Raw genomic sequence first — 25,760 nt, 5'->3', positions numbered from 1 at the left:
TGCTTCTCCTTCAATATCTAATGTGTTATGAGAAATGTAACCACTCATTATATTTGACAATAAAAGTATTCTCTGCTACTGTCAAATTGGCAGAGTGTCTACTTTACTATAAAGAACATAATATTCCTACTATTACATAAATAATGCTTACAAATGTAATTTTGCAGAATTTATATCATTAATTGATATACTGATGTTATTTCACTGGAAAATACCACAGAATAAATGCGTATGCATAATTATGTAGGTGTAAAATAAGGATTTTTATCTGGTAAAAGCTGCAGATTTGCTTGTTCTCCCCATGCTGCTTATTTTCTTCAGAACGATCAGCTGGACCAGGAGAATTTTACATATTTCTCTATCTGAACCTCTCCTTGCAATCTCTGGAGACATTCTTCAAAGAAACCAGAGCCACTCCAGTGTGTCTCAAGACTCAGTTGGGCCTTGGTGGTATTTAGTTTAAGGAGTATGATTAAAATCAGTTGTTTAATGTATTTATCTATTCATTATAGTGAACTCTACATCAAAACCACACGGATTTGCTTAGTACAAGTAGTCCTCAACTTACAACAGTTCATTTAGTGATTATTCAGTTACAGCGGCACTGAAAAAAGTGACATGACCATTTTTCACAGTTACAATCTTTGCAGCATCCCTATGATCATGTGATCAAAATTCAGGCACTTGGCAACTGACTCATATTTATGATGGTTGCAGTGTCCCTGGGTCATGTGATCCCTTTTGTGATCTTCTGACAAGCAAAGTCAATGGGAATCCAGATTCATTTAACAATCAGGTTACTAATTGAACAACTGCAGTGATTCACAACTGTGGCAAGAAAGGTCATAAAATGGGGCAAAACTCAGTAAAAAAATTCTCACTTAGCAACATAAATTTTGGGCTCAAATGTAGTAATGAAGCAAGGGCTACCTGTATTCACATGCAGCATTCAACATCCAACCAGCTAGAGAAAGATAAATAGAATTCACACATGAAAGAGACGGAAACTATTCTGCACTCCTCCCTATGTACATTCTAGTTTATATATAATTTGCACTGAATTTCATGGATATTAACTTCATTTTTAAAGCACACACTCTCTCTCTCTTTCAGGTTCTAGCTTATCTGCAAGCTGTTATTGCTTCAAGGAAAAATAAGAACGAACAGATTGCTGGTGCTTTTCTTAATGAAGCCGCAGAACTTCATTTTTCTGCTTTGCATGGTCTTCCTTTGAGTATTGAATATTACGAAAAGCTCAACCCCATGTTTTTAATTGAAATTGTGAAAGAATATTTGACCTTTTGTCCCAAACAGGTAAGAACACTCCTTTCTTTCTTGCACTTTCCTAAGCAATACAGCATTTGGGAAGGAATGAGCAGCTGTTAAGCCTGCCAAGAATTTAAATTGCCTTATCTCTCCATTCCATTCTCAATTACAGGTATTCCTCAACTTACAACAGTTCACTTAGTGACTGCTCAAAGTTACAACATCACTGAAAAAAGTGACTTATGACCATTTTTCACCCTTCGACCATTGCAACATCCCCATAGTCATGTGATCAAAATTCGGATGCTTGGCAATTGACTCATATTTATGACAGTTGCAGTGTCCCGGGGTCATGTGGTCCACTTTTGTGACCTGACAAGCAATCTGGGGAATCCAGATTCACTTAACCATGTTACTAACTTAATAACAGCAATGATTCCTTTAACAACTGGCAAGAAAGGATGTAAAATGAGGGAAAACTCAACAAATGTCTCACTTAGCAACATAAATGTTGGGCTCAATTGTGATTGTAAATCAAGGAATATCTGTACTGGCACTAATGATAAAGCTCTGGGTCCCATATGTCAAATAGTTTCTCAAAAATGAATGGAGAATAAAAGTTTAGAACATAACTGGAGACCATGCCAAAGACAGTTCTTAAGTTATGGCCACTTGTTCAGGAGTTGTTCAAATACACAGTGGCACTGAATAAGCAAGACTTATGTCTGGTCTGCAAATTGTGGTCATTGTGGCATCCCTGCAGTCGTGATTGTGACTCCATCCTCTACCTGCTTAACAAGTCCTCTGGTTACAATGGCAATAGGAACTACAGGACTTCTTTACAACTGTATCAATCTGAGATGGAAATTCTGGTCTCGATTGCCATCATAACCAAAAACTACCTGTATATGAATGTTTTTCTCTCTAGCTCAGTGTTTTAAAGCCTTGGCAGTTGCAAGATGTTTGGCAAGCATTATCCTTGAATAAAATACATTAGGTTTTTTTAAAATTGTAGACCTAGTTTGTCACAATATAATACAATAATGTTTTCACTCAAGAAGACATCATCTATGTCTTAATTCCTGTAAATAGTACTATACTATTATCATTTATAAATGCTATCCACATACTTTTGAGAATAGCAACAAATAAATTATTTCACTTTACATGTTACAGTTCTGGAAAATGTGTATTTTCATTTTTTACCCTTATAGCCTCGGTTACCTGGCCAAGTTTTATCTCCCCTTCTAAAGCAAGTAACAATAATTTTGAATCCACTGGTAAAATCAGCTCCTGGAATAATAGATCCTCTTTTCCTCATGTCTCAAGTTAAATATTTATCAGGTAAGTTTTGATCTAATTACCCAAATAAAAACAATATTCACACATTTTAGATTATAATTTTTTAGTTGGTTATTTTGATAAATTCAGCATAATTTAGTCACTAAAAAGTTTGAAGGAGCCTGTTTTGTATAAGTCAATGGTGGGGTTCAATTTTTTTCCTACTAGTTCTGTGGGCGTGGCTTGGTGGGCGTGGCAGGGGAAAGATACTATAAAATCTCCAGTCAGAGGTGGTATTTGCTGGTTCTCCGAACTACTCAAAATTTCCGCTACCGGTTCTCCAGAACTGGTTAGAACATGCTGAATACCACATCTGGTATAAGTATTGTTTCTTTCCCAAAACTTTTTATGATTAGTTGATCCTAAATTTTTTCTGTCTGCATGCTTTAAACAAATTTTAAAATAGGCTTTTTCCAACATATACATCCATGCCCCCAAAACTTTCAGGTTTCCTATCATGAGCTTTGCATCTGATCCTATGTGCACTAGTATCTCACAATTTAGCTACTTCCAGACACAGCCCTAGATTATGGGAACTAAAATTGGAGATATCTAAAATATAGCAGTGGAAAATATTGGTTTACATATTAAGTAGAAGTGAGACCAGGCATTTGTGTAGTAATGTCTGCTATTGAGGAGGTAATTCCTACAATGCAAATATATTTTATAAACAGCTACATTTTCAGTCAAGCCTTTTAAGGCCATAGCTTAATTAATTTTGTCTTCCAAATTGGGAATAACTGTTTCAGTGATAGATAAGAGTATGCACAGGTGGCGAATATCTATAGCTCGGGTGGAGGATGAGGTTAGAGGTTTGTTCCACAAGCTTGGAGAATGAACCTCCATCCTCAGGCAAGGGTATATTCTGAGAATTAATGTTGGTTGTAAGAAGTTCATTATACCATCCTGAAATTATTGCTTCCTCCTTAGTTTAACTCTTTTATTTGGACAGGAAATAAAAAGTGAGCGAGATGTGTTGGCCTAGCTTTATAAAATGTTGACAATACAGTAACCAATACTCTTGTGATGACCTGGGGCATTGTACAAAGGCAACACAGTCAAATAAGCAATAAGAGTCTCTTTATTATCTCCAAGTTTGCCCCCAATGTCCAGGTTACCTTCAGCTGGAGAAAAGCTCTCCAAGGAATATCCTTTAACTGTAGAAAATTCAGTTCAGAACAAGGTACATACAAACTGTAACTAAAAATCCAAACAAACCAAGCTGAAGTAATTAACTCGACAGGGCAGGAGGAGGAATTTCAGATTTGAAAGCATGGCAAAACTCATACAGTTGGGAAGACGCCAGGAACACAGATAAGCCACAACAATACCAGATAAATTCATGTTTGCTGCCATCAACTTGCTGTGTGCAGCTTCCTCCTTTATACACTGTGTTCCCAGCTGCAGCTAATGAAGGGAATCAGGGCCCTTTCCTCCCCCATAAGCCACACAACTCATGTTGCTCCTTTCTCCATCCCTCTCTGCGTGCCCTGGGGTGAAGAGGGGATGGGCCTGTGTCTTCCTCTGAACTCCCTCTTCCTTGCTCTACCTCTCCCCTGCTCTGCCCGGCCAGACTTTGCCCTTCCCCAGTTTCTCCCACAGCCAACAGAGCCACACTCCCATTCCCTGTCAGGTGTTCAGCTTCCCTCTCCAAGTCAGATTCTGACAGGGGCATGACAACTCTTATCCAAAGCTGATTTCTTTCCACTTCAAATTGGAAATTTAAATATGCAAAATTATCAGTTTTTAATGGTAAAAACTACAAAACAAATTAGTTTTGACTTCCTTCTAATATAACCATTAAAATGTATAGTTTCGATTTAGCAACCACTTTGAGTTCAAAACAGTCAGAACTTTAAGAATAAGAAGATCATACAGAACAACATTAATGCAGAACTGTTTTTCAGGAGAACTGGAAACCGCTCAGGGTACACTGCAACGTTGTCTAGAGATAGACCCAACATTAACAGATGCCAATCTTCTGATGGCCCAGATTCACCTTTCCCAAGGAAACATCAAAGAATGCGCCCATTCACTTGAAATAGGGGTTAGCTACAATTTTCAGGTGAGACTGAACCACAAGAAAATAATTTAAATATGTGTACTGCTTATTGATTTCATTAAGAATTTAAAAAAATTCACAGTAATTTTATTTTGAGATTTGCACACATTCAAAGAAGAGGACAGGAAATTAGTAAGACAAAGTTTGCTTCCCCATTGTAGTCTAAAATTGCCATTTTAATCATTTCAAGTTTATGGAGAACCCTGATATACAAACATGCATACATACATACATACATACAAATATTTAACAAATTTATATAGCTGCCCAAGTCAACATAAGTGACTTTGGGCAGCTTACAAAATGTAAGAAATCACCAGTATAATAAAACCCATTAAATTAAAAACAACCCACTTGCCAATGAAATTTGACACTGACACTAATCCCAGTTTCAGTTTCCCACCCCCTTTTTAAAATGCTTGATTCATAGTAATTTAAAATTCTATTTCAACCCTTCCCTATCCAACATGTGCTGTTGAAACATCACTTAAATATACGGGGCTTCCATGCTGAGAATTTTTCCTCCAATGGTTTTATTGGAGCAGCATTAATTATAGATTGTCATTTTCCACTTAGCCTGTGCTCTATACATAGTATAATTGGTTTAATTTGTTAACATAAAATTGCAAAATAAAACTGGATATCATTTTAAAGAACCTAATAAAACCAGTGTTTACAAAATGTCACCACGGGGTTTCTGAGAGTTGAAGTCCATAAGTCATAAAGGGCCATAGTTCTCCACTCCTATTCTAAAGCATTTTAAATTTAGTATTTTATTTGTGTCAACTTCTAATATTTCTTTTCTAGCTTCGTGATTCTCCACTGTACCACTTCATCAAGGCTAGAGCACTGAATAAAGCTGGGGAGTATCCTGAAGCAATTAAAGTCTTAAAAATGCTTATCAATATACCTCAAATGAAAGGGGATGCTAAGAAAGGCCAGGGGCCCTTTGTCACAATGAGTGAGCAGGTCTCCATTTACCTGGAACTTGCTGAAGCTCTTCGACTCAATGGGGAGTTGGTAAGAAATCAAAATTCTTTGCCAGATATGGAAGATATTTGCAAAAATGTAAAATAGTGTCACTCTTCTAATTATTTTTTATTTGTTAAACATAGGGTTTTAATGAAAAAAATGATTTGTTAATGTCTAATGGTTTTATTTTGTTATTTTTTGAGTAGTTTGATAAATATTCTATGAATGCGTAGTTTTAATTTTCAATGTGAGAAACATCAATATAACCCAAAAAACAAAAGGTTTTTGGGGGGTCCTCCATAATTTTTAAAAGTGGGAAGTGGTCCTGAGAGAAAAACATTTAAGAAGTGTAGATCTACACAATCAAAAAGAATTTTAAAACCAGATCAAAAATTTATTAGCTAATATTGATATAAATATTCAGATGTTTTTAAAATATTTCGGGGGGAGGGCTTTTATTTCCAAGCATTGGGGATTGCATTATTTGGATCTATTGATTTATGGACCATTTTAATTTAGGCTGTATAAAAATTGGAACATGTTCCTCACAGTTAAAAACCATTACTAACTAATTTTATGCCTGGTGTATTATTTAAGCAATAACCTTCATCTTTATGCTTGTCTATTAAGTTAGCAGTAGCTGATATCTGCTGAGAACAAAGCAGGACCTTCTCAGTACTAGCTCTCAAGCTTTGCCAAGATGGGACCAAAATTTACCTGAATGTACATTATGGTCCAGTGAAGGCAAAATTATCAATTAAATCATTTAAGAAGGCCAGTTGCTGGCTTCTCCAAAGTAATCAGGAACAGTTTCAACTAGTTTAAGGTGCAAGCAACTGATACAAATACCAGTAGTGCTTTAAAGTGATCAAACTTTTGTGAGATTATCAAATCTTGCAAGATTTTGGTTGATTCATAATGAGATCTCATACACTAACTTTAGATTAATATGTTGTGATGGCCTTTTGTTCAATTGTTTATCTGTTGTGAATTATTGTACCATACAATTATATTTTAACTGCTTTCTTCATATCACCAGCTACAATAAAATTAGAGAAATATATAACTAGTGAATTCCACATCTTGGTGAATAATTAGTGAAGTCTTTTAATTTCTGTGTTGTCAAAAATGAGCTTCTTGAAATCTTGAATAGGAACACTGCACCAGCTGGAACTTCAAAAACTGGTCATAGCTGCCACTCATTCAATGCCATTACAAGTTAGAATGGTTGCTGAGAGAGTGGTTGTTAAACAAGGAACACCTATATGCAAGAACTATCATTTAGTTTGTTGATTTTTTTTAGGTCCAAAAATTAAAGTAATATTTCGGAGCAGCTCAGATGCTGCCTGATTAATTGGATTATAAGAAATGGGAGGAGGTACAGCACAATCAGACTTGTAAGATTTTGTTATTGCAATATCAATAAAAAATAGTTATAGCCTTTCTATAAAGTTTATATCCTGATCTGGTCAGGTGAGGCTGACAATTTGTTTTCTGCTTTGTATTGTGATAAAGGGTAACAACTGTAAAAAAAAAAAGGCAATAATAAAAAGAAAAATCTCTTCAATTCAACTCTTCAATTTGATTTTTGGCACCAACCAATATTTAGCTTCAGCCTCTATCTGCTTTTGAAAAAAAACTGGTATTCTTTTTAGATGTTATATAAAAGTTATTGGAGCACATATATGGACGTTAATTTTTCTAAAACTGGTAAATACGTAAATAATTTTACCTGTAATACTTACATAATCATTAAAAATTACAGTTTTGTTTTCACATGCATTTTTACATTCCAGCATGAAGCTACCAAGATTATGCAAGATGCCATTAATGAATTTAGTGGGACCTCCGAAGAAATCCGTGTCACTGTTGCTAATGTAGATTTGGCTCTCAGTAAAGGAGAAGTGGATTTAGCTTTAACAATGCTAAGGAATATCACTCCCAACCAGCCATATTACACTGAAGTTAAGGAAAAGATGGCTCAAATATACCTTCTGATCCGAAAAGATAAGAGATTATATATTGGATGCTATTGGTAATTTTTTTTTTTTTGCCTCAAATTAATGTTGTCTTTTTTTTTTTGCAACCCTTCACTTTCAGATTTGACTTTAGAGATAGAGAAGAGCATGAAAAATTAGAGCAAACATGAAAATTACAAGTCCTGAATAATACAGTCTGAAAATATAATATTGACTTTAGCCTGAAGACTGAGAAGTATTCTATTTCCACATTCTTGTTATACCCTAGCTCAGATGACACCCCTTCTTTAAGAAACAGCAACATGATTGCTTATGAATTTAATTGAGCTGTTGGATGCAAAGGTGCTAAGTCACTATTTAAATTAAGCTATTGAGAGCAGCACTTCAACTTTCCTTCTCTCAGCGAGTGAGCAGGATTTTCTGATATCTGTCTGTATGCACATACAGAACATACAATGGTTAGATCAACTTTCCCAACCTCTAGCCCTCTAGATATGTCAGTTAGACAATATAGTTGATGCAACATGAACATTTTCTGAGGATAGAGTAGAGTTGTATTCTAAAAGACAAGGTTCAGAGAGAAGAACATAGTTCTCCAGGGGATAGTATACTCCTTTTTAAAATGAGAAGACTTGGCCTTCCCTTTCTCCTCATGTTTACAATAAAAGTGCTGTCTCAGATATGACAGAATTTTCATGTTTCCCTATGAATGCCTAAGGGTGTTCCCATTCCCTAATATGGTTATACAGGTATTTATTGTATTTGCACATTATAGTTATCATTTGCTGAACATTAATAGTGTACCTGGTAGATCGGTTCCCACAGAGACGCGAGACCAAAAGTGTACATTCAGCTCTTTATTTCAATGTTAAGACCTGTGCAAGATCTTGGAGCCACGGCAGCCCTTCATATAGGGATTGCTCGCGGCTCGGCGACCAATGACAGGGCTTTGAATCTCCTGCGATCGGCTCGGCCAATCATGGTTGATTCTTAGTGTGCCAATCACGGCCGTTCAGTTGACCAATCGGGTCACGGTCCATGTGGACCAATCAGTATTCAGTATTTGGAGTATGCTGATATAGAACACCCCTCCCTTGGTTCAGTCCGATGGAGCATGGTTACGTAGTTGCGCAGGTAGGTGGGGCTTCATACCTGTCTAGTTGACCTGCGTGGCTCAGTTGCTGCTTGGTCCTCGACCAGTTCGGACAGGCTCCTCGTTGTTCCAGTTCTCTTGGATGGAACCGCCTGGAAGAGTGAACTGGGCCTACTGCGGTAGCTTCCACTCGGTCTACCCGGGTCGGTTGAGCTGCCGATTTTGCTGTTGCCACCTGGTCTTTCCGGGCTGGTTGAACTGGCTTGGCTGCTCCTTCCAGGTGAAGCTTCTGGCTGCTCGTCTGTTTCGGTTTCATCGTCTACCGGTGAGTATTGCTGGTTTATTTTGGCTTGGGGATGTTCGGTTTGCGTTTTAGGATTTTCTTCCCTATTTTGTTTTTTGTTTGAGGTTTCTCCCCCTTAGTGGTTGTTTGTGGTATTTGCGTGTTGTTGGTGTCATCGGTAGCTGTTCTTGACCTTAGTTGGTCGATATGCTGCTTCCAGCTTCGTCCGTCTATGGTTTGTAGTCGGTAAGACCGGGGGCCCATTACCTGGGTTATTTTGGCCGGTATCCAGAGTGGGTCCCCTGTGAAGCTTTTGGCATGGATGGCATCTCCTATGTTGAATGTGCAGAGTTTGCTTGATGAGTCTGGGGGTTTCTTGGGGTTGTATGTGGGGTGTAGCCTGTCTAACGGGGATCTTAGTTTTCTGCCCATGACCTAATTCTGCTGGGCTTTTGTTTGTCATTGTGTTGAGAGTTATGTGTTGTATTAAAAGCATTTTATTTATTTTTTCTTGTATATCTCCAGTTTCGATTTTCTGTATGGTATTCTTTGTGAAACGAACCATGCGTTCTGCCCGCCTGTTCACCGCCGGATGAGCGGGCTCTGTCAACGCATGCCGTATGCCCCGTTCTGCCAGGAATTTTTCAAAGGCTAGTGCGGTAAATTGTGGGCCGTTGTCCAACACTAGCACATCTGGTAACCAATGGTTGGTGAATAATTTGTTTAGTTTGTTCACGACTGCCTCTGTGGTTGTGGTTTTCATAGTGCTTACCTCCAGCCAGTTGGAGTAAGCATTGACTACAATCAGGAATGTCTGTCCCTTGGTAGGCCCTGCGAAATCTATATGGATTCTAGACCAGGGACCCCTGGGCGTTTCCCATTCCAGGATTGGGGTGGCGGGTGGGCTTGGTCTGGTTTCCTGGCATTGTTTGCATGCAACTACCCAAGTCTTGATCTGTTTATCCATTCCTGGCCACCAGGCGTAACTCCTGGCCAGGGCTTTCATTCTAACTATGCCTGGGTGCCCCTCATGCAACATAGACAATACCCTTTTTTGTAGAGTCTCTGGAATCACAACCCTGTCCCCCCAAAGTATGCAGCCTTTTTGCATAAAAAGTCCAGTTTGCCGGTTCCAGAAAGGTTTGAATTGTTCGTTGCCATCGCTTTCCGGCCACCCTTTTCCTACCCAGCTCAAGACTCGTGCCAGCCGTTTGTCTTTATTGGTTTCTCTGGCAATGTCTGACGCGGTCAAGAGTGGGTTGGGTACTGTCTCTATGTGCAGGGCTGCTGTTGTGGGTGCCGGGTCGTCCTCCAGGTCGGGCAGAGGGGAACAGCTCAACGCGTCTGTATGCGAGATGTTCTTGCTGGGTCAGCACGTCAACTGGTAGGAGTAGGCAGCAAGGAACTCGGACCACCTTGTCATCCTGGATGACAAAATGTTCGGGGTGGCCTTGTTCCCTGCCAATATCCCCAGCAGTGGCTTGTGATCGGTGATGATTGAAAAGGTCCTACTGTATAGGTATTCATGGAACCTTTTCACTCCGGTGATGACTGCTAGGGCCTCCTTGTCCAGCTGGCTGTAGTTTCTTTCTGGCTTGGATAGTGTCCTCGAGAAGAAAGCGATGGGTGCTTCTCTTCCGTCCGGCAACGTGTGGCTGAGAATTGCTCTGACATCAAAAGGGGATGCCTCACAGGTCACATTTAATGGCAGAGTCTCACTGTATTGGATGAGAACTGCGTCTGATGTTAGCAGGTTTTTTGTCTATTTGAATGCATTCTCCTCCCACTTCCCCCAGGCCCAGGCAGCTGTTTTGTCCAGCAGCCTATGGAGGGGTTCCGCTACCGTCACCTTCTGGGGCAGGAAAACATTGTAAAAGTTAATGAGGCCGAGAAAAGCCTGCAGTTCAGTCTTATTCCTAGGTCTAGGGGCTTCTCTGATGGCTTTGAGCTTTTTTTCCGTGAGGTGGATTCCGTTTTTGTCTAGGAGGTACCCTAGGAATTCAACTTTCTCAGTGTAAAGCTGACATTTTTCCTTTTTAACTTTTAGTCCGGTGTCTTTGAATTTTTGCAAGACCTCCCTTAGGCGGCTTTCCAATTGGGTTTTATTTGTAGCTGACACCAGTACATCGTCGAAATAGGGAACCACCCCTTTTATTCCTAGCAAGAGTCTTTCCATCAGGCTCTGAAAGACCCCGGGTGCCACGCTGACTCTGAATTGGAGCCGCTTGCACCGGAATGCCCCTCGGTAGGTGACGATGGTTTGCGCCTCTGCGGTCTCGGCATTGACTGTCAGTTGCTGATATGCTTGCACCAAGTCGAGTTTTGCGAAGACCTTACCTCCCCCCAGTGAGTGCAGAAGGTGCTGTACTACGGGGACGGGATAGGCGCTCGGCTGCAACGCATGGTTGAGGGTGGCCTTGTAATCACCACAGATCCTGACCGATCCATCTGGCTTGATCGGGGTGACTATGTGTGTCTCCCACCGGGCATGGTCAATTGGCTCTAAGACCCCTTGCATGATGAGCTTGTCCAATTGCTCATCAATTTTGGGTTTGAGCACGAATGGCACCCGCCACGGTTTAAGGCAGATTGGGGCAATGTTAGGGTTTAAGTTAAAAGAGATTGCGGACTGCCGGTAGTTGCCTAGGTCGCTGTTGAACACCTCTTGAAAGTCCCGCATGAGTGTTGCCTCCCAGTCCGCCTTGGTGACATGGTTGACGCCCGTTACTTCTATGCCCAATGGCATGAACCATTGCAGTTCCAGCAGGCTTGGGTGGTCCTTGTCCACGATTATGAGTGGAAGCACCTCGGTATGCCCCTTGAAGGTTATTTTAAAATGTCCGGTTCTGAGTACAGGGATGCGGTTTCCCTGATAGTCCTTTAGGGTCAGCTTTTGACTTTCTAGCTCACGCCGGTGGATGGTAGGCACCAGGTGCTTGATTGTGCGCCAGGAAACCATGGAGAGGTAGGATCCGGAATCCACCTCCATCTCGCATGGTTGATCCTCAATGCCTACCTCCATGTGCACCTTCCAGGCGTCGATGGTCGAGGAATGGCCGATGATGACCGTCTGATGGGTCTCCTCTCTCTGCCGCATTTCACTGAGTCGCTTGCTTTGGCTGTCCCGGCTCCACCGGCTCTCGGCGTGGTGGTCTCTGGTCCGGAGGGGGGGTGCCGTCTCGTCGTTGGGGGCTGCCATCTCATTGCCAGGGCTGTGGTTCCTCTTGTTCTGGCATACCTTGGCGATGTGCCCCCGCTTATCACAATGCAGACAAATTGCATTGAGGAATCGGTATTCTGAGTGGGGGTGGTCGCCGCCGCAGCCGGCACACTGGAACCCAGACTTACGACCTCTCCGTTCCCGTCGATCACGTTCCATCTGGAGTTGGTGGATCTCCTCCTCCTCGGTTTCGGAGAAGGAGGCGACGTCTCCATGGTGGGTGGTGGTGGTCATCCTTGGGCTTGCTTCCGGGTGTTTCTCTGGTGCTGGGGTCACTTCGCTGGTTGCTGGCCGGTCCGCAGCATTCATCTGCTGCATCTGAACCAATGACTGTTTGGCTGCTTCAGATGCAGTTGCTTCGGCGATGGCCTCGGTGTCGGAGATGCCATCAGCTGGCTCTGCAGGATGGGGTCTCTGAGGTCAAGGACCACGCAGTCTCGTAGAGCCTCGTCCATGTCGGTGAAACCTCACATGCCTCCGAGGTCCCTCAGCGTGGCCACGAAATCGCTGATGCTCTCGCCGTCTTTCTGGTCCCGCCGATAGAACTCATGCCTTCTGATGAGATTGGGCATGGCGGGGGCATAGTGGCACCACAGCAACGATTCGAGGTCGGCCCAATCCATCTCCTTCACATTGGCGGGTTTAGCTAGGGCTTTAGCCATTTTGAACACTGCGGGCCTGCAGTGTGTCAGGAACACGGCCCTTTTTTTCTGTCCGTTGGCATCTTTTAGGTTGCTGCTCTCAAGAAACATTAGGAATCGGTCAATGTATGATTCCCAATCCTCGGCAGCCTGGTTGAAGGGTGCAGGTGGCGTGATGCTGCTGGCCATCTTGTCGGTTGTTTTGTGCTGCTTTGCCACGTGCTTGGTTGGTCTCTTGTCTCACGATCCCACCTTCGTCACCAGTGTTAGATCAGGTAGATCGGTTCCCACAGAGACGCGAGTCCAAAAGTGTACATTCAGCTCTTTATTTCAATGTTAAGACCTGTGCAAGATCTTGGAGCTGTGGCAGCCCTTCATATAGGGATTGCTCGCGGCTCGGCGGCCAATGACAGGGCTTTGAATCTCCTGTGATCAGCTCGGCCAATCACGGTTGATTCTTAGCGTGCCAATCATGGCCGTTCAGTTGACCAATTGGGTCGTGGTCCATGTGGACCAATCAGTATTCAGTATTTGGAATATGCTGATATAGAACAGTACCCATTCATATTTCAGTGCAGGTGTCTATGAAGATTCTTAATCATCCAGGTTGTGGTTATCCTAAAGGTGCTTTGTCCAAAAGCAATTGGACTCCCTTGTTTTTTGGGTGAGAAGTGAAACATTTACAAAGAAAAACAAAAGAAGTCCAGTTGCCTTTTGGGGAAAAAACACTTTTGGGAGCTAGTCAAATGAACTGTGCCAATCTAAAAGTTATTTTTTACTTTTTGCTCATGAAAACTTAAAAGTATGCCCTATATTTTTAATTTTTTTCTTGTAATTTAAATACTATCCTTTTACCTAGTGAACTGTGTGAAAATTTGCCAAGTCCTCATACTAGTCTTCTCCTGGGTGATGCCTACATGAATATTCAAGAGGTTAGTTGAAAATGATTTTTTATTATTGATTCTCTCACACTGTCTCTCCCCCCTTCTCTCCCTCCATCATGTGTATGTATAACAATAAATATATAAATATTAATCCTCTGACTATTCCAAGCAGCTCGACAGATCAGGATTTTGAAGGCAGATTACCCTTATACATTTGCTGCCTAAAAACAGATGAAGTGTTCCAACTTTACAGTGTTTTTCTTCTTAAACTCTACAATCTCAGCACACACACACCCCAAAAATACCTATACATTTCACAATACTTCTTCATCCCTATGGGGGCAATCTTTTTCTTGGATTTCTTCACTCCCCATTCCTTAAGGTTTCTCCACAGGTCCTCACAATATCATTTCTGCTCTTACAGAATTCATCTGCACAGCAACTCAATCATCTAGCTAGCTAGCTTGAAATAACTGCTGTTACCTTTATATTAGAAACATGGTTAATGTACATAGAGGAATGTACATAGGGAGGAAAAATTAAGTTCCCGTTCTGATTTGTTTGTTTGGAAAGGGAAGGGAAGCTGGTAACAAGGGGATGTTTTGTTGGATCTTGGATTCCTGTACTGACTTGTGCAATGGGATTAAATGCAGGTACAATGATTTGACAACTAACCAGAGAATAGCACAATATTCCTTGACCATTGAAACAGATATAGCATAGTGCTATACTGATCAAGATAGGGCTAGGTTTCCACTGTCTGTACGTTAACAGAAGGCATTAAACCCTGTATCAGTAGAGTTTAAACAACAAACAAATGAGACAATGAAAAATTATCTTTAACGTGAGTGTGAGTGTATAGAGTCCAGAAAAACAAGCACCGAATGAAGCTGAGGTCAGGGGATTCCAAAGCTATTATGATTAATATTACACACACAAAAATAACTGCAATGTTACTTTCATTGTTTTAGCCTGAAAAAGCTTTAGAGGTCTATGAAGCAGCTCAGAAGAAGAATCCCCTGGATGCAACAGTAGCACGGAAAATTGGGCAAGCATACGTGTACACTCACCAGTATAACAAGGTTCAGAAACGGTTTTTTTTTTTATTCAACATCATTCAGAACCGAGCCAAGGAAATATACAGCCTGCTATGTTCCTTTAATCTGCCTAATGAACTGAATTTGTACTTGAGTACATTGTCAAAATCAGGATCTGGGATTAGTCTGCTTAGTCCCTAAAATACTGGGTTAAAGTGGAATTAGATACAAAAGGCTATGTAATCCAGGACATTTAGGAAGGAAAAAAATCTTCTCAGTGTTACGTGACTCACTGATGTGGTGGCAAATTTTGAAGTACAGGAGTTTTATAATAGCCCTGTATGCAAGAAAAATGTGTAGGCACATCATAAAATATTTATAGGGTCCTTGTAGAGTTGCCATCTTGCTTTTATTATATTAATTAGAATATTCACATAAAACTGAACATTCCAACTAAAAAAAACCACATAACAACACAATCCTGTGTATATTTATCAGGGAAATTCCACTACACTTGTGGGGTATATAAATACACATTTATTTTTAATCCAAAGCCTTCCCTGAGCTAAAACACAATCTTTTGATTAGTTATTGGAAATGCAGTATTGCAAAGATGCATTTTTATTTAAAATGCTACCATGAGGTAGAAAGGCCCTCGAAACAAAGTATCCAGCTTTTGCTTTATTATTTCTCTTGTATTTCCTATTATTCTTTCACAATTTTTTTTAAAAAGCTTTGGCTCCAATCAATCGTTTTTTAAGGCCATTCATTTTCCAGAGCAAATTATGATGACACTTTTGTGCTGAAAAAAAACGCACCATAGTCTTGTTTGGTTTCTTTCCTTTTCTAGCTCATTAAATTGTCAGAGGTACAGCTCATTATTTGGATTGCCTTTCTAATCCAAATAAATGTGGAGACATGACTTGCTCAACATTATTGAGATTTAAGACTAGCAAAACCTGATTATTTCAGCTGATCTTAGAAGGAAATATGAATATTTCATTATCTCTGGCATAGGAATAATTGATTATGTAATGCTATTTATTCATTTGAGGGTTTTTTTTCTGTGTTGGATTGGGGATTTTTTCCTGTTGGTTTCATTTTTGAATACATTTGGTGGGATTGCAAGCCAACAGAATCAGTTGATGATTGCAACTGTATAAGCCTATTAAAATTAATTAATTAAATGCATGGGTAAAAACAAATATATGAACCAAATTCTGTTCCTATTCTCTTATTATATGGGAGTGGATTTAATTCAGCTGTGAAGTCATACAGTCTATTGAGAGCAGCAGATTTGATGCTGATATGATTTACTTATTCAGCTTAGATCTCTAAGATTTGTCAATGTCATTGAAGCATGTTTTTCATTCATAGTTAAATCGCTGAGACTCTATTATCAATATACATCAAATTGTTTCAGGCTATTAATTACTATGAAGTTGCTCTCAAGATGAGTGAACAGGACTTTTTGTGTCATGATCTCGCTGATCTCCTATTAAAACTCAAAAAATTTGGGAAAGCTGAGAAAGTTCTGAGCCAAGCACTGGATCATGATCCAGGTAATTTTTCTTTTCTTAGAATTTTTGGCTGTAGTTTTTATCTTCAGCTGGAGTTTGATATAAGGCAGAAACATGCTCGTCATCTACATACCACAATATTTGTATATAATACCTCATTTCTCACTATTTCTCACTACCTCATTATTATGACTATTAAGACTATGTCTTATCACATCATCTCTGCCTTAGCTATAGGTAAAATATATATATAATTGAAACTAGAAACAGTGTAGAGAAGAGTGTAGGGAGCGTGCATAAGCGCACCAGTGTGCCTACCGTCCCTGTCCTATTGTTTCTTTTATTTTTTTATTTTTCTTATATGTATCCATGTATTCATAACTATGTTTTTACTTATACCTATTATCTTGTAAGCAATTGACAAAAATAAATAAATAAAAATAAAATAAAAGAAGAGCTGCAAAGATGATTAGTGGGCTGGAGGTTAAAGTAATGGATGGAAACTATTCAAACAGGGAACAACCTAGAAATAAGAAATTTCCTGACAGTTAGAACAATTAACCAGTGGAACAACTTGCTTTCAGAAGTTGTGGGTGCTCTAACACTGGGAGGTTTTTAAGAAGAAATTGGACAGCATTTGTCTGAACTGGTGTAAGGTTTCATACTTCAGCAGGAGGTTGGACTAGAACAGTGGCCACCAACTAGTGGACTGGAGACACTTGGTGGTCCGTGAGAAAATTTTGGTGGTCTGCTGAGAAATGTCACCCCCAAAGCACTCCTAAAGCAATTAATCGAGGCTGCGCAGAACACAAGGTTGCACCACCCACATGGCCTGCAGGAACACAAAGCTTGTGTCACTTGCATTGTGGACCACACAAGGTAGTGAGTGGAGAGGGGAAAGTGGAGAAGGGAGGAACTTGCCCCACTGACCCCATGTGCCTGGCCTGGCCACTGGCTGCTTCTTTCCACTTCTTTCTTCTTCTGCTTTTGGCTGCACACAAGGAAAGCAGCAAAAGTCTTTCTTTCTCTCCCCCAAAGTCCACCAGAAATGAGTCTTTGAGACTCTGCAAGGCATCCTGTTCCAAGAGACTGCACCAGCGTCACAAGTCTCACAAAGACTCATTTCTGGCAGAGTTTGGGGGAGAGAAAGAAAGGCTTCTGCTGCTTTCTTTGCATGAAGCCAAAAGTCTCTCTCTCTCTCTCTCTCTCTCTCTCGTTGTTCCTGAGGTCCAAAAGATTGCCGACCCCTGGACTAAAAGACCTTCAAGGTCCCTTCCAGCTCTGTTATTCTGAGAAATTTCTGAGGAAAACTGCATGGCAGAATTCTATATCTAATTGTTCAGAAAATATATACAAATCAACAATTATTTCTGTTTAACTTACAGTTGATGATTTGCCTTCAATGATGAAAGATGTGAAAAATCTAATATTACTAGCAAAGATTTATGAAACGACTAAAAAAGGAGAAGTTATTCTGGAAACCCTGACAAAGGTAAAATACCAACAACACATAAACCACAAATCAGGAAAAATTATTTAAAAGTAAATTCCAGTATACAAGAAAAAATACATACATGTGTTTTTCAAATAAGTCACAGTTTGAAATCAAGTAGCAACCTAACTTTTGTATCACAATAAGCTTATGATATAACCTATTCTTTCAGACAGAGAAGGTAAACAGTTGAGAGCAACGAGTTCAATATTCATCTTTCTTAATTTTTTGTCAACCAACAGAAGGTTTGACAGTTATTAAAACAGGAACAGATGTAAACTGCCATGCCTTTACAAAATAGCCCTCAATATCGAAACAGTGGAAGGAAGCAATATTTGCCAAAATAAGCACCTATATATCGTTGTCTCCTTTGAAAGTAGGGGATTTATTTAAATTCTTGTATTGTAACCTTAGCATTCTTTCTAAGAAACATTACTGATTAAAGAATTTAGGGTTTTTAATTCTTGAATTAAGTGTTTCTGGTCTGATCTCTAAAGCAAAGCCAAAGTACATGCAAAATTAAGAGACATAATGAGAAATGGTTTGTTCAAAATGTATGCATAATAAAAAGAATCCCTAACATCTTGATTGAACCTTCAGCTTTTGGGGATTGGACAGCCATTTGTCTGGAAAGTTATCAGGTCTTCTGCTTGGGCAGGGGTTGCACTAGAAGATCACCACGGTCCCTTCCAATTCTATTATTCTGTTATACTTATTAGACTTGTATCTTAGGAAATCAAGCCCAAATACATTATACTACTATAATTTGACTCGCAATTTTATCTCTCCACAATAATCATGTGTGGTGTTTGTTTATGTGGCCCTGTATCTCACCATAGTGACTCTGGATTGTTAAGACAATTAAAAACCAGAGCCAACAATAAAAATAACATATATAACTTCAGCCAAGATTTTAAAACACAAACAAGAATTCATCTAATTATCCAGACTCTAACTGACAATGTGAACCTCAAGTCCAGGAACACAACCATTTCTTCAGTGCCTTTCAAGAGCCCATGCCACTCAGGGGCCAGGGCCAATCTAATCTTTGGGGAAAGGACGTTCTAAGAGAGGCTTTAAGACAGAAAAGGCTTTCCTCCTGGATCTCTCCCCCAAATACCAGTCTTTAGAATGTTTTTTTCTACTACAAATAGAAACAATTGATGGGAAGTGGTACCACAAATAATCCAGTCCTATGGCATGAAGGGCTTTATAGATGATTGCCAGCTTGTTGAACTGCACCTACAAGCACAGTGAATGCAGCTTTCAGAGCAGAAATGCGTACATGTTACTCTTAACTGCCTATGTTGTCTCATTTTTGCACCCGCTGCAACTTCTTCAAGGGCAGCCTATATAAAATGATTTGCGGTAGCCCACTAAGGCCTGAGAGCAGAGCCTTCTTATCCAGCAAGGGGCATAATTGGCATACAGCACAGAGTGGTGCAAAAGCCTGCCAGGCAGAGCTGTCACCTGATCTTTGAAATAGATTCTATTAAAGTAAATGGCCCAAAGGCACTCAACTTGTCCCCTGATTTCAGTCCAATAATCAAACCACACAATAGACTTTAAAGCAATAGCTAATTTTCAGCCTAACCTTATGATAAAATGGCAAGGGGAGAAACCAGTATGCCACTTTAAGATCCTCAAAGGAAAATAGCAGTTTAAATCTAAAGAACGTGACAAAGTAATTGTCTCAGAATTACATATTCATCAGGTGCTAGCTTACATGTAGCCTCAATTGCTATAATTTTATGCATTTGTCATGTTGAAGGCTTATGACATCCAGCAAAGGATATTAAAGAGAGTTCGTGTAGAGCAGCCTGAGTTGATCCCTCCTCAAAAACAAATGCTACTAACAATCTGTGTGCAGTTTGCCAAATTCCATCAATCAGAAAAGGAATATGAAAAGGCTGTGAAGTACTACTCAGAGGCCCTGGCCTCCGTACCAACTGATAATAAGGTAACCAACTCTTCACTTGAAAAGCAAACCACCTAAACTGTCCAGTTCTGGGACTTCTCACAAAAAATGCTGGGTCAGATTCAGTAACGCATTTTTACATTCTTAAGCAGCAATATGTATTTCAGATGATTTATTATAAATTTGTTTTGCTTTACCCATAAAAAAATTAAAATAAAAATTTACCCATTTGAAATAAGTAGCAAAGAGCATGACTACAGTACTATTATTAGAAAAAAGGCAAACTATGTAAATGAATATAGTGTATTTTATGTTAACGATGCCAAGACAAATTGGCATCTGGATGGTAACAAAAAACTGTTCCAAGCATGAATTACAGGAAGTTAAAGCACAAACTCAGTGATGCAGATCAAATTGCTTAGGCTTTACCTCAGACAAAGCCTAGAAACGAACTTTTGCTTTTGGATTTGAATATTTCTTTTTTTAGTTTACCAGCAGGAGATTCAGGATGGAATTGAAAACAACCTAAAAATTAAGTTAATTATTTAGTTCAAACATAGAGTGAGGGTTAGAGGTATCCGATATACAGGTAATACTCTATTTACAACCACAGTTGAATCCAAAATCTCAATTGCTAAATGAAACATTTGTTAAGTGAGTTTTGCCTCATTTTAAGACTTTTTTTGCCACGGTTATTAAGTGAATTACTGCAGTTGTTAAGTTGGTAACACAGTTATTAAGCTAATCTGGCTTCCCCCATTGACTCTGCTTGTCAGATTCAGAAGGTCACAAAATGTGTTCACATGACTTGGAATATTGCAACCGTCATAAATATGAGTCAGTTGCCAAGCATCTGAATTTTGATCACATGATCATGGGGATAATGCAATGGTGATAAATGTGCAAAAAAGGACATAAGTCACTTTTTTCAGTGTAGTTGTAACTTTGAACAGTCACTAAATAAACTGAATAACTCAAGGACTATCTGCAATTATCATTCCCTTATAAATTTATTGTTGAATAGATGTTATTTTCATTTTATTTGCAGATAATATTTGAATTAGCTGAACTATACTTGATACTAGGAGACACAGACCAGTGTGAGCATTACTGTTCTCTCCTGCTTCAAGATGATGAGTGCAGTGAAATTGGAACAATGGTATGCAGTTTGTTTGCCATCTCATACTCAGCTGTAAAAAAAATGTGGGTTTCTTTATCTCGATAACTCGCCACACACACAAACACACACACACACACACACACACACACACACAGCTGTTCACTGAGTGACTCTGAACAAAAGTTTGAAACGCTCTCAGATTAAAATTCAATTCTATTGCTCACATGAAGAGATGTGTTAAAGGGAGCTTCAAAGGTGCTTTTTTTTTCTTCAAAAGTATTTAGACTATTTTTTTATTTGAGGAAGAAGAAGAAAACATTTTGCTTCTCATTCCAAGAAGCTTCATCAGTTCTGATGGTGGGAGAAGAAAACTTCCATCCCCCTGCCGTCACAATTGATGAAGCTTCTTGGATGAGAAGCTAAATATTTTCTTCTTCCTCAAAGAAAAAAACAGTCCATTTGTCTTTTGAAGAAAAAAAAAACACCTTTGAGACAACTATGACCCTGGATGACTGAGAATCTCCACAGACATAAACGGAGCATTTGCTATAGCCCAGAACAATATTTTTTTTAAATTTGATTTGTCAATCACTTACAAGATAATAGGTATAAGTATAAACATGAGTAAGAATGCAGGAAATAGGTATGAATAAATGGGGACAATAGGAAAGGGAGAGTAGGTACGATTGTGCGCTTATGCACGCCCTTTACAGAACTCTTAGGAATGGGGTGAGATTAATAGTGGATAGTTTAAGGTTAAAGGAGTGAGGGTTAGAGGTTGTAACAGTAGAGGTACTGCAGGTACTGCATTCCAGGCATTGATCACACGGTTGCTGAAGTCATACTTTCTGCAATCAAGTATGGAGCGGTTAACACTGAGTTTGTATCTGTTGCGGTTGAAGCTGAAGTAGTCATTGACTGGGGGACATTGTAGCAGATAATTTTGTGTATTATGCTTAAGTCCAATCGTAGGCAGCATAGTTCAAGGTTGTCCAAGCCCAAAATTTCAAGCCCGGTGATATAGGGTATTCTGTTGCGAGCAGAGGAGTGTAGTACTCTTCTTGTGAAATAATTCTGGATTCACTCAATTGTATTAATGTCCAATATACAGTGTGGATTCCAGGCATATGAGCTGTATTCAAGTATTGGTCTAGAAAAGGTTTTGTATGCCCTAGTTAACAATTCTATATTTCCAGAGGAAGTAAGATTAGATTTACAATTCTTATTGCCTTTTTGGCAATGCTGTTACAGTGAGCTCTAGCACTTAAGTCGTTAGACTCTGAAGTCCTTGACAGAGTGAGGGTTGTCAACGAGGTCATATCCCCCTATCTTGTATTTGGCGTACTGATTTTATTTAACGTTGTGTAGGACAGAGCATTTGTTGATCGAGATTTGGAGTTGCCAATTGTTTGACCATACAGACACATAATCAAGGTCACTTTGAAGGACAGTTGCATTGTCGGTGGTATTGAATAATTTTACATCATCCACAAAGAGGATGCAGTTGATCGCAAAGGTCATTTATATAGACTATAAAGAGTATGGGTCCCAGAACACTGCCTTGGGGGATACCGCTGTTAGCTGGAGCAGGGTTTGATATAGCGCTCATTATTTTTACTATTTGTTGCCTGTTTGACAGGAATGCAGCAATCCACTTATGAAGGGATCTGGAAATGCCATAAGAGTTTAGGTTTAACAGTAGTTTGTCATGTACCATTGAATCAAAGGCTTTGCAGAAGTCTATGTAAATTGCGTCTATTGCTTTACCTTGGTCACGTAGAATAAGTCCATATGTTTTTGCAGTGTAGGAGTTGTAGATTGAAGGACAATTTTTTCCTAAAACCAAATTGTTTTTGGTTGACTCTAAGTGGAGGGTGATGAATTGGTTAATGATTGATTCCATGACTTTGTACATGACATAACACAGTGATATTGGTTTGTAGTTTTCAACCAGGCTTTTTTGAATATAGGGATGACCGTAGCTAAGGACCATAGATTCGGTAAGGAGCTGGTTCTGAATGATATCTCATATATAATGCTTAGGGGTTCTGCTATGGCAGAGGGGAGCTTTTTTAAGAAGTATGCACATAATCCATCGGGGTCAATAAATAGGGATGGTTTTGAGTTTCATAGTGCCTTTTCTACGTTATATTCTGTAAAATCAATATGTAGTAGATCACTACAGTTAGTTGTGGCATGACTAGAAAATGTAGGGCATAAGCTATTGCTGTTTACAAAGACTGATCTGAAGAATATGTTGAAGAGGTTGGCCTTATCAGTTTCATCACTGTAGTCTTTCCCTTTTAGTCCTTTTAGGGGTGAGATGGTTCTTGAATTTTTAAGTTTGGTGTTTACAAAATTGTAGAAGGCACAGGTGGATTTTGTACGTAGGGTGTTTTCCTCTTGCTTGCAGTAGTAATTTGTGCATTTTGCCTTTATCTGTTGGCATAAGGTGTTGCATTGGTTTTTAAACTTTTCTACATAGCTAGTTTTGTTTTACACCATAGCGATTTTTGTCTTAATGGTGTGATGATACAGAATATAGTACACACAAATTCAGTCTTTACTGTCTCAGACTAGCAGCAATACCATTTATTTTCATTTTGAGAAAGCTTTTTACTTTATAAGTCTATAAGAGTCTCACAAAAATATTTGATTTTGTGTTGACATTTACTACTTCATATGAACATTCCCTGGAGAGTCAGAAGAGGCTTATGAATGAATTGCCAAACTGCCAGAAAGTGGGGTAGTAGACAGAGTACCCCGAATCTGCTGACAGATCAAAAGCTGGAGTAGGATAGAACCAGAAGAATATAATTAATTCAAACCAACAAGAAAGAAGAAAGATATTTACACTTATCCACTGTGCAACAGTTATCTGCAAACTTCCCCATATGGAAGAAAGAAGCTATCTATTTATCTAGAAGTTCAGCTTATGCAAAAAAATATTATCTATTTGAAACTATTTTTATGGATTTAGCTATTCTACAGTCAAAATCCCATTTTTATTTGTTCAGTCTGTCTGGGATAGAGTATACCTTGCTTGCAAATCCTAAAGGAAAAATATAATATAACTCTAATAAGCTATGTATACAGGTGGTCCTCAACTTGCAATCACAATTGAGCCCAAAATTTATGTTACTAAGCAAGATAATTATTAAATGAATTTTTCCCCATTTTACAACCTTTTTTGCCACAGATGTTAAGTGAATCACCACTGCATTTATTTTTAAGTTAGTAACACAGCCATTAAGTGATTCTGGCTTCCCCATTGACTTTGCTTGTCAGAAGATGGCAAAAGGGGATCACGTGACCCTGGGATACTGCAACAGATATAAATTTAAACCAGTTGTTAAGCACCTGAATTTTGATCACATGATTGTGGGAATGTTGTAATGTCTAAGAGTGAAAAGCTGTCATAAGTCACTTTTTTCAGTGCTATTGTAACTTTGAGCAGTCACTAAAGGACAAGAAGCAACGGATGGAAACTAATCAAGAAGAGTTCCAAGCTAGAACTAAGGAGAAATTTCCTAACAGTGAGAACAATTAATAAGTGGAATGATTTGCCTCCAGAAGTTCTGGGTGTTCCATCACTAGAGGCTTTTAAGAAGAGATTGAACAACAATTTGTCTGAAATGATATAGGGTTTCCTGCCTGAGTAGGAGTTCAGACTAGAAGACCTCCAAAGTCCCATCCAACTCTATTATTCTATTATTTAAATGGATTATTGCTAAGTCGAGGACTACCTGTGCACGTGTGTATGTAGGCACATACAGACCCACAAAGACCCACAATCACAAAAGGAAATGAGATACCCACAACTTAGTGCACCTCCAGAAATGATCTTTTCCAGTTGTTAAGGTTCTATGATTCTACTTAAGTTGACCAAGAGTTTAAGATAAAAAGTCATTATGCATCAGCTCTTCACAGATTTATTTTCATTTATTTTTATCTTTATTAGCTTTTATAAAAGAACGAATTTAAAAAATGCTGTGGTTTTGCTTTCTGTTGAAATATGCAAATATTTTTTTCTTTTGTTAGATGTTGGCAAACCTTATGTTTAGAAAAGAGAAATATGAGCAAGCCATAAGTCTTTACCGGAATGTTTTGGAGAAAACCCCTGGTATGTATTTATAATTTAATAAAAGCACTTATATGTTTCTTTTAGAACTTAAATAGGATTATTAAAGTAAGTTACAAAACAAATTAAAAGATTATCAAACTAAATAATTCATTTGTCATGTATATATGTTACCAAAAATTTAACTGAAAAGTGTTGAAAATATATTTTTGCTGAAAGTATAAACTTGTGATTTAGATAACTTTTCAGTTATGGAGAGCTTGATTGATTTGCTAAGAAGAAGTGGTCAACTTGATGAAGCAACACTCTTTTTCGAACTAGCCAAGAAAAAATCAATTCGAACAGCTTTGGAACCTGGCTATAATTATTGCATGGGGCTTTATTGTTGGTAAGTCATAGAGAATGAATTGATGAAAATCACAGATTTAAGGTACATCTAAATGTGATGTTGATGACCCAAAATTATAACATCCATTGTATATTAGGAAGAAATAATTGAGGATGGAGTTGTATTTCATTCTAATGCTACAGAAGAAAAAGAATTGGTGGCCCTCCCACTTTTCCCAAGTTCCTGTTTGTATAAAAATATGACAACTTACATGTCATATTGATCCCTATAAACCCTCCCACCTCCATCCAATTTCATAATGAAAATAACATAGACTATGATCCCAGTTTGATGTGTTCCTCAAGCAATTGTTACAATTTCTTTAAAACCTTAAAATGAATTTCTGTCCCCTATCAAGTGTGACTGTTAGACCTGTACAATATCTATGGGTCAAACGGTGAAAGAAGCTGTCAGGGAATGGCGCAGTGGGTGTCCAAATGGAGTCAGAGACATTGACATGTAC

At 39.0% G+C, this 25,760-nt stretch overlaps 1 protein-coding gene across 1 annotated transcript in view; it reads left to right on the top strand.

The window, feature by feature from the left end:
* The window catches only part of TTC21A (tetratricopeptide repeat domain 21A), a 61,068-nt gene that overhangs the window by 24,621 nt on the left and 10,687 nt on the right, over positions 1–25,760 (top strand). Inside the window, exons 11-23 of the mRNA XM_026718477.2 lie at positions 1,114–1,314; positions 2,481–2,610; positions 4,515–4,672; positions 5,477–5,689; positions 7,438–7,676; positions 13,717–13,789; positions 14,713–14,823; positions 16,202–16,340; positions 17,684–17,790; positions 19,562–19,750; positions 20,757–20,867; positions 24,870–24,951; positions 25,147–25,297. Of these exons, the coding sequence (XP_026574262.1) occupies positions 1,114–1,314; positions 2,481–2,610; positions 4,515–4,672; positions 5,477–5,689; positions 7,438–7,676; positions 13,717–13,789; positions 14,713–14,823; positions 16,202–16,340; positions 17,684–17,790; positions 19,562–19,750; positions 20,757–20,867; positions 24,870–24,951; positions 25,147–25,297 (1,904 nt within the window). The remainder of the gene's footprint in view (positions 1–1,113; positions 1,315–2,480; positions 2,611–4,514; positions 4,673–5,476; positions 5,690–7,437; positions 7,677–13,716; positions 13,790–14,712; positions 14,824–16,201; positions 16,341–17,683; positions 17,791–19,561; positions 19,751–20,756; positions 20,868–24,869; positions 24,952–25,146; positions 25,298–25,760) is intronic.

Source organism: Pseudonaja textilis, chromosome Z, assembly GCF_049901715.1.
Source record: "Pseudonaja textilis isolate UNSWEBS1 chromosome Z, rPseTex1.2, whole genome shotgun sequence".
NCBI lineage: Eukaryota > Metazoa > Chordata > Lepidosauria > Squamata > Elapidae > Pseudonaja > Pseudonaja textilis.
This window is presented reverse-complemented; position numbering and strand designations above follow the sequence as displayed.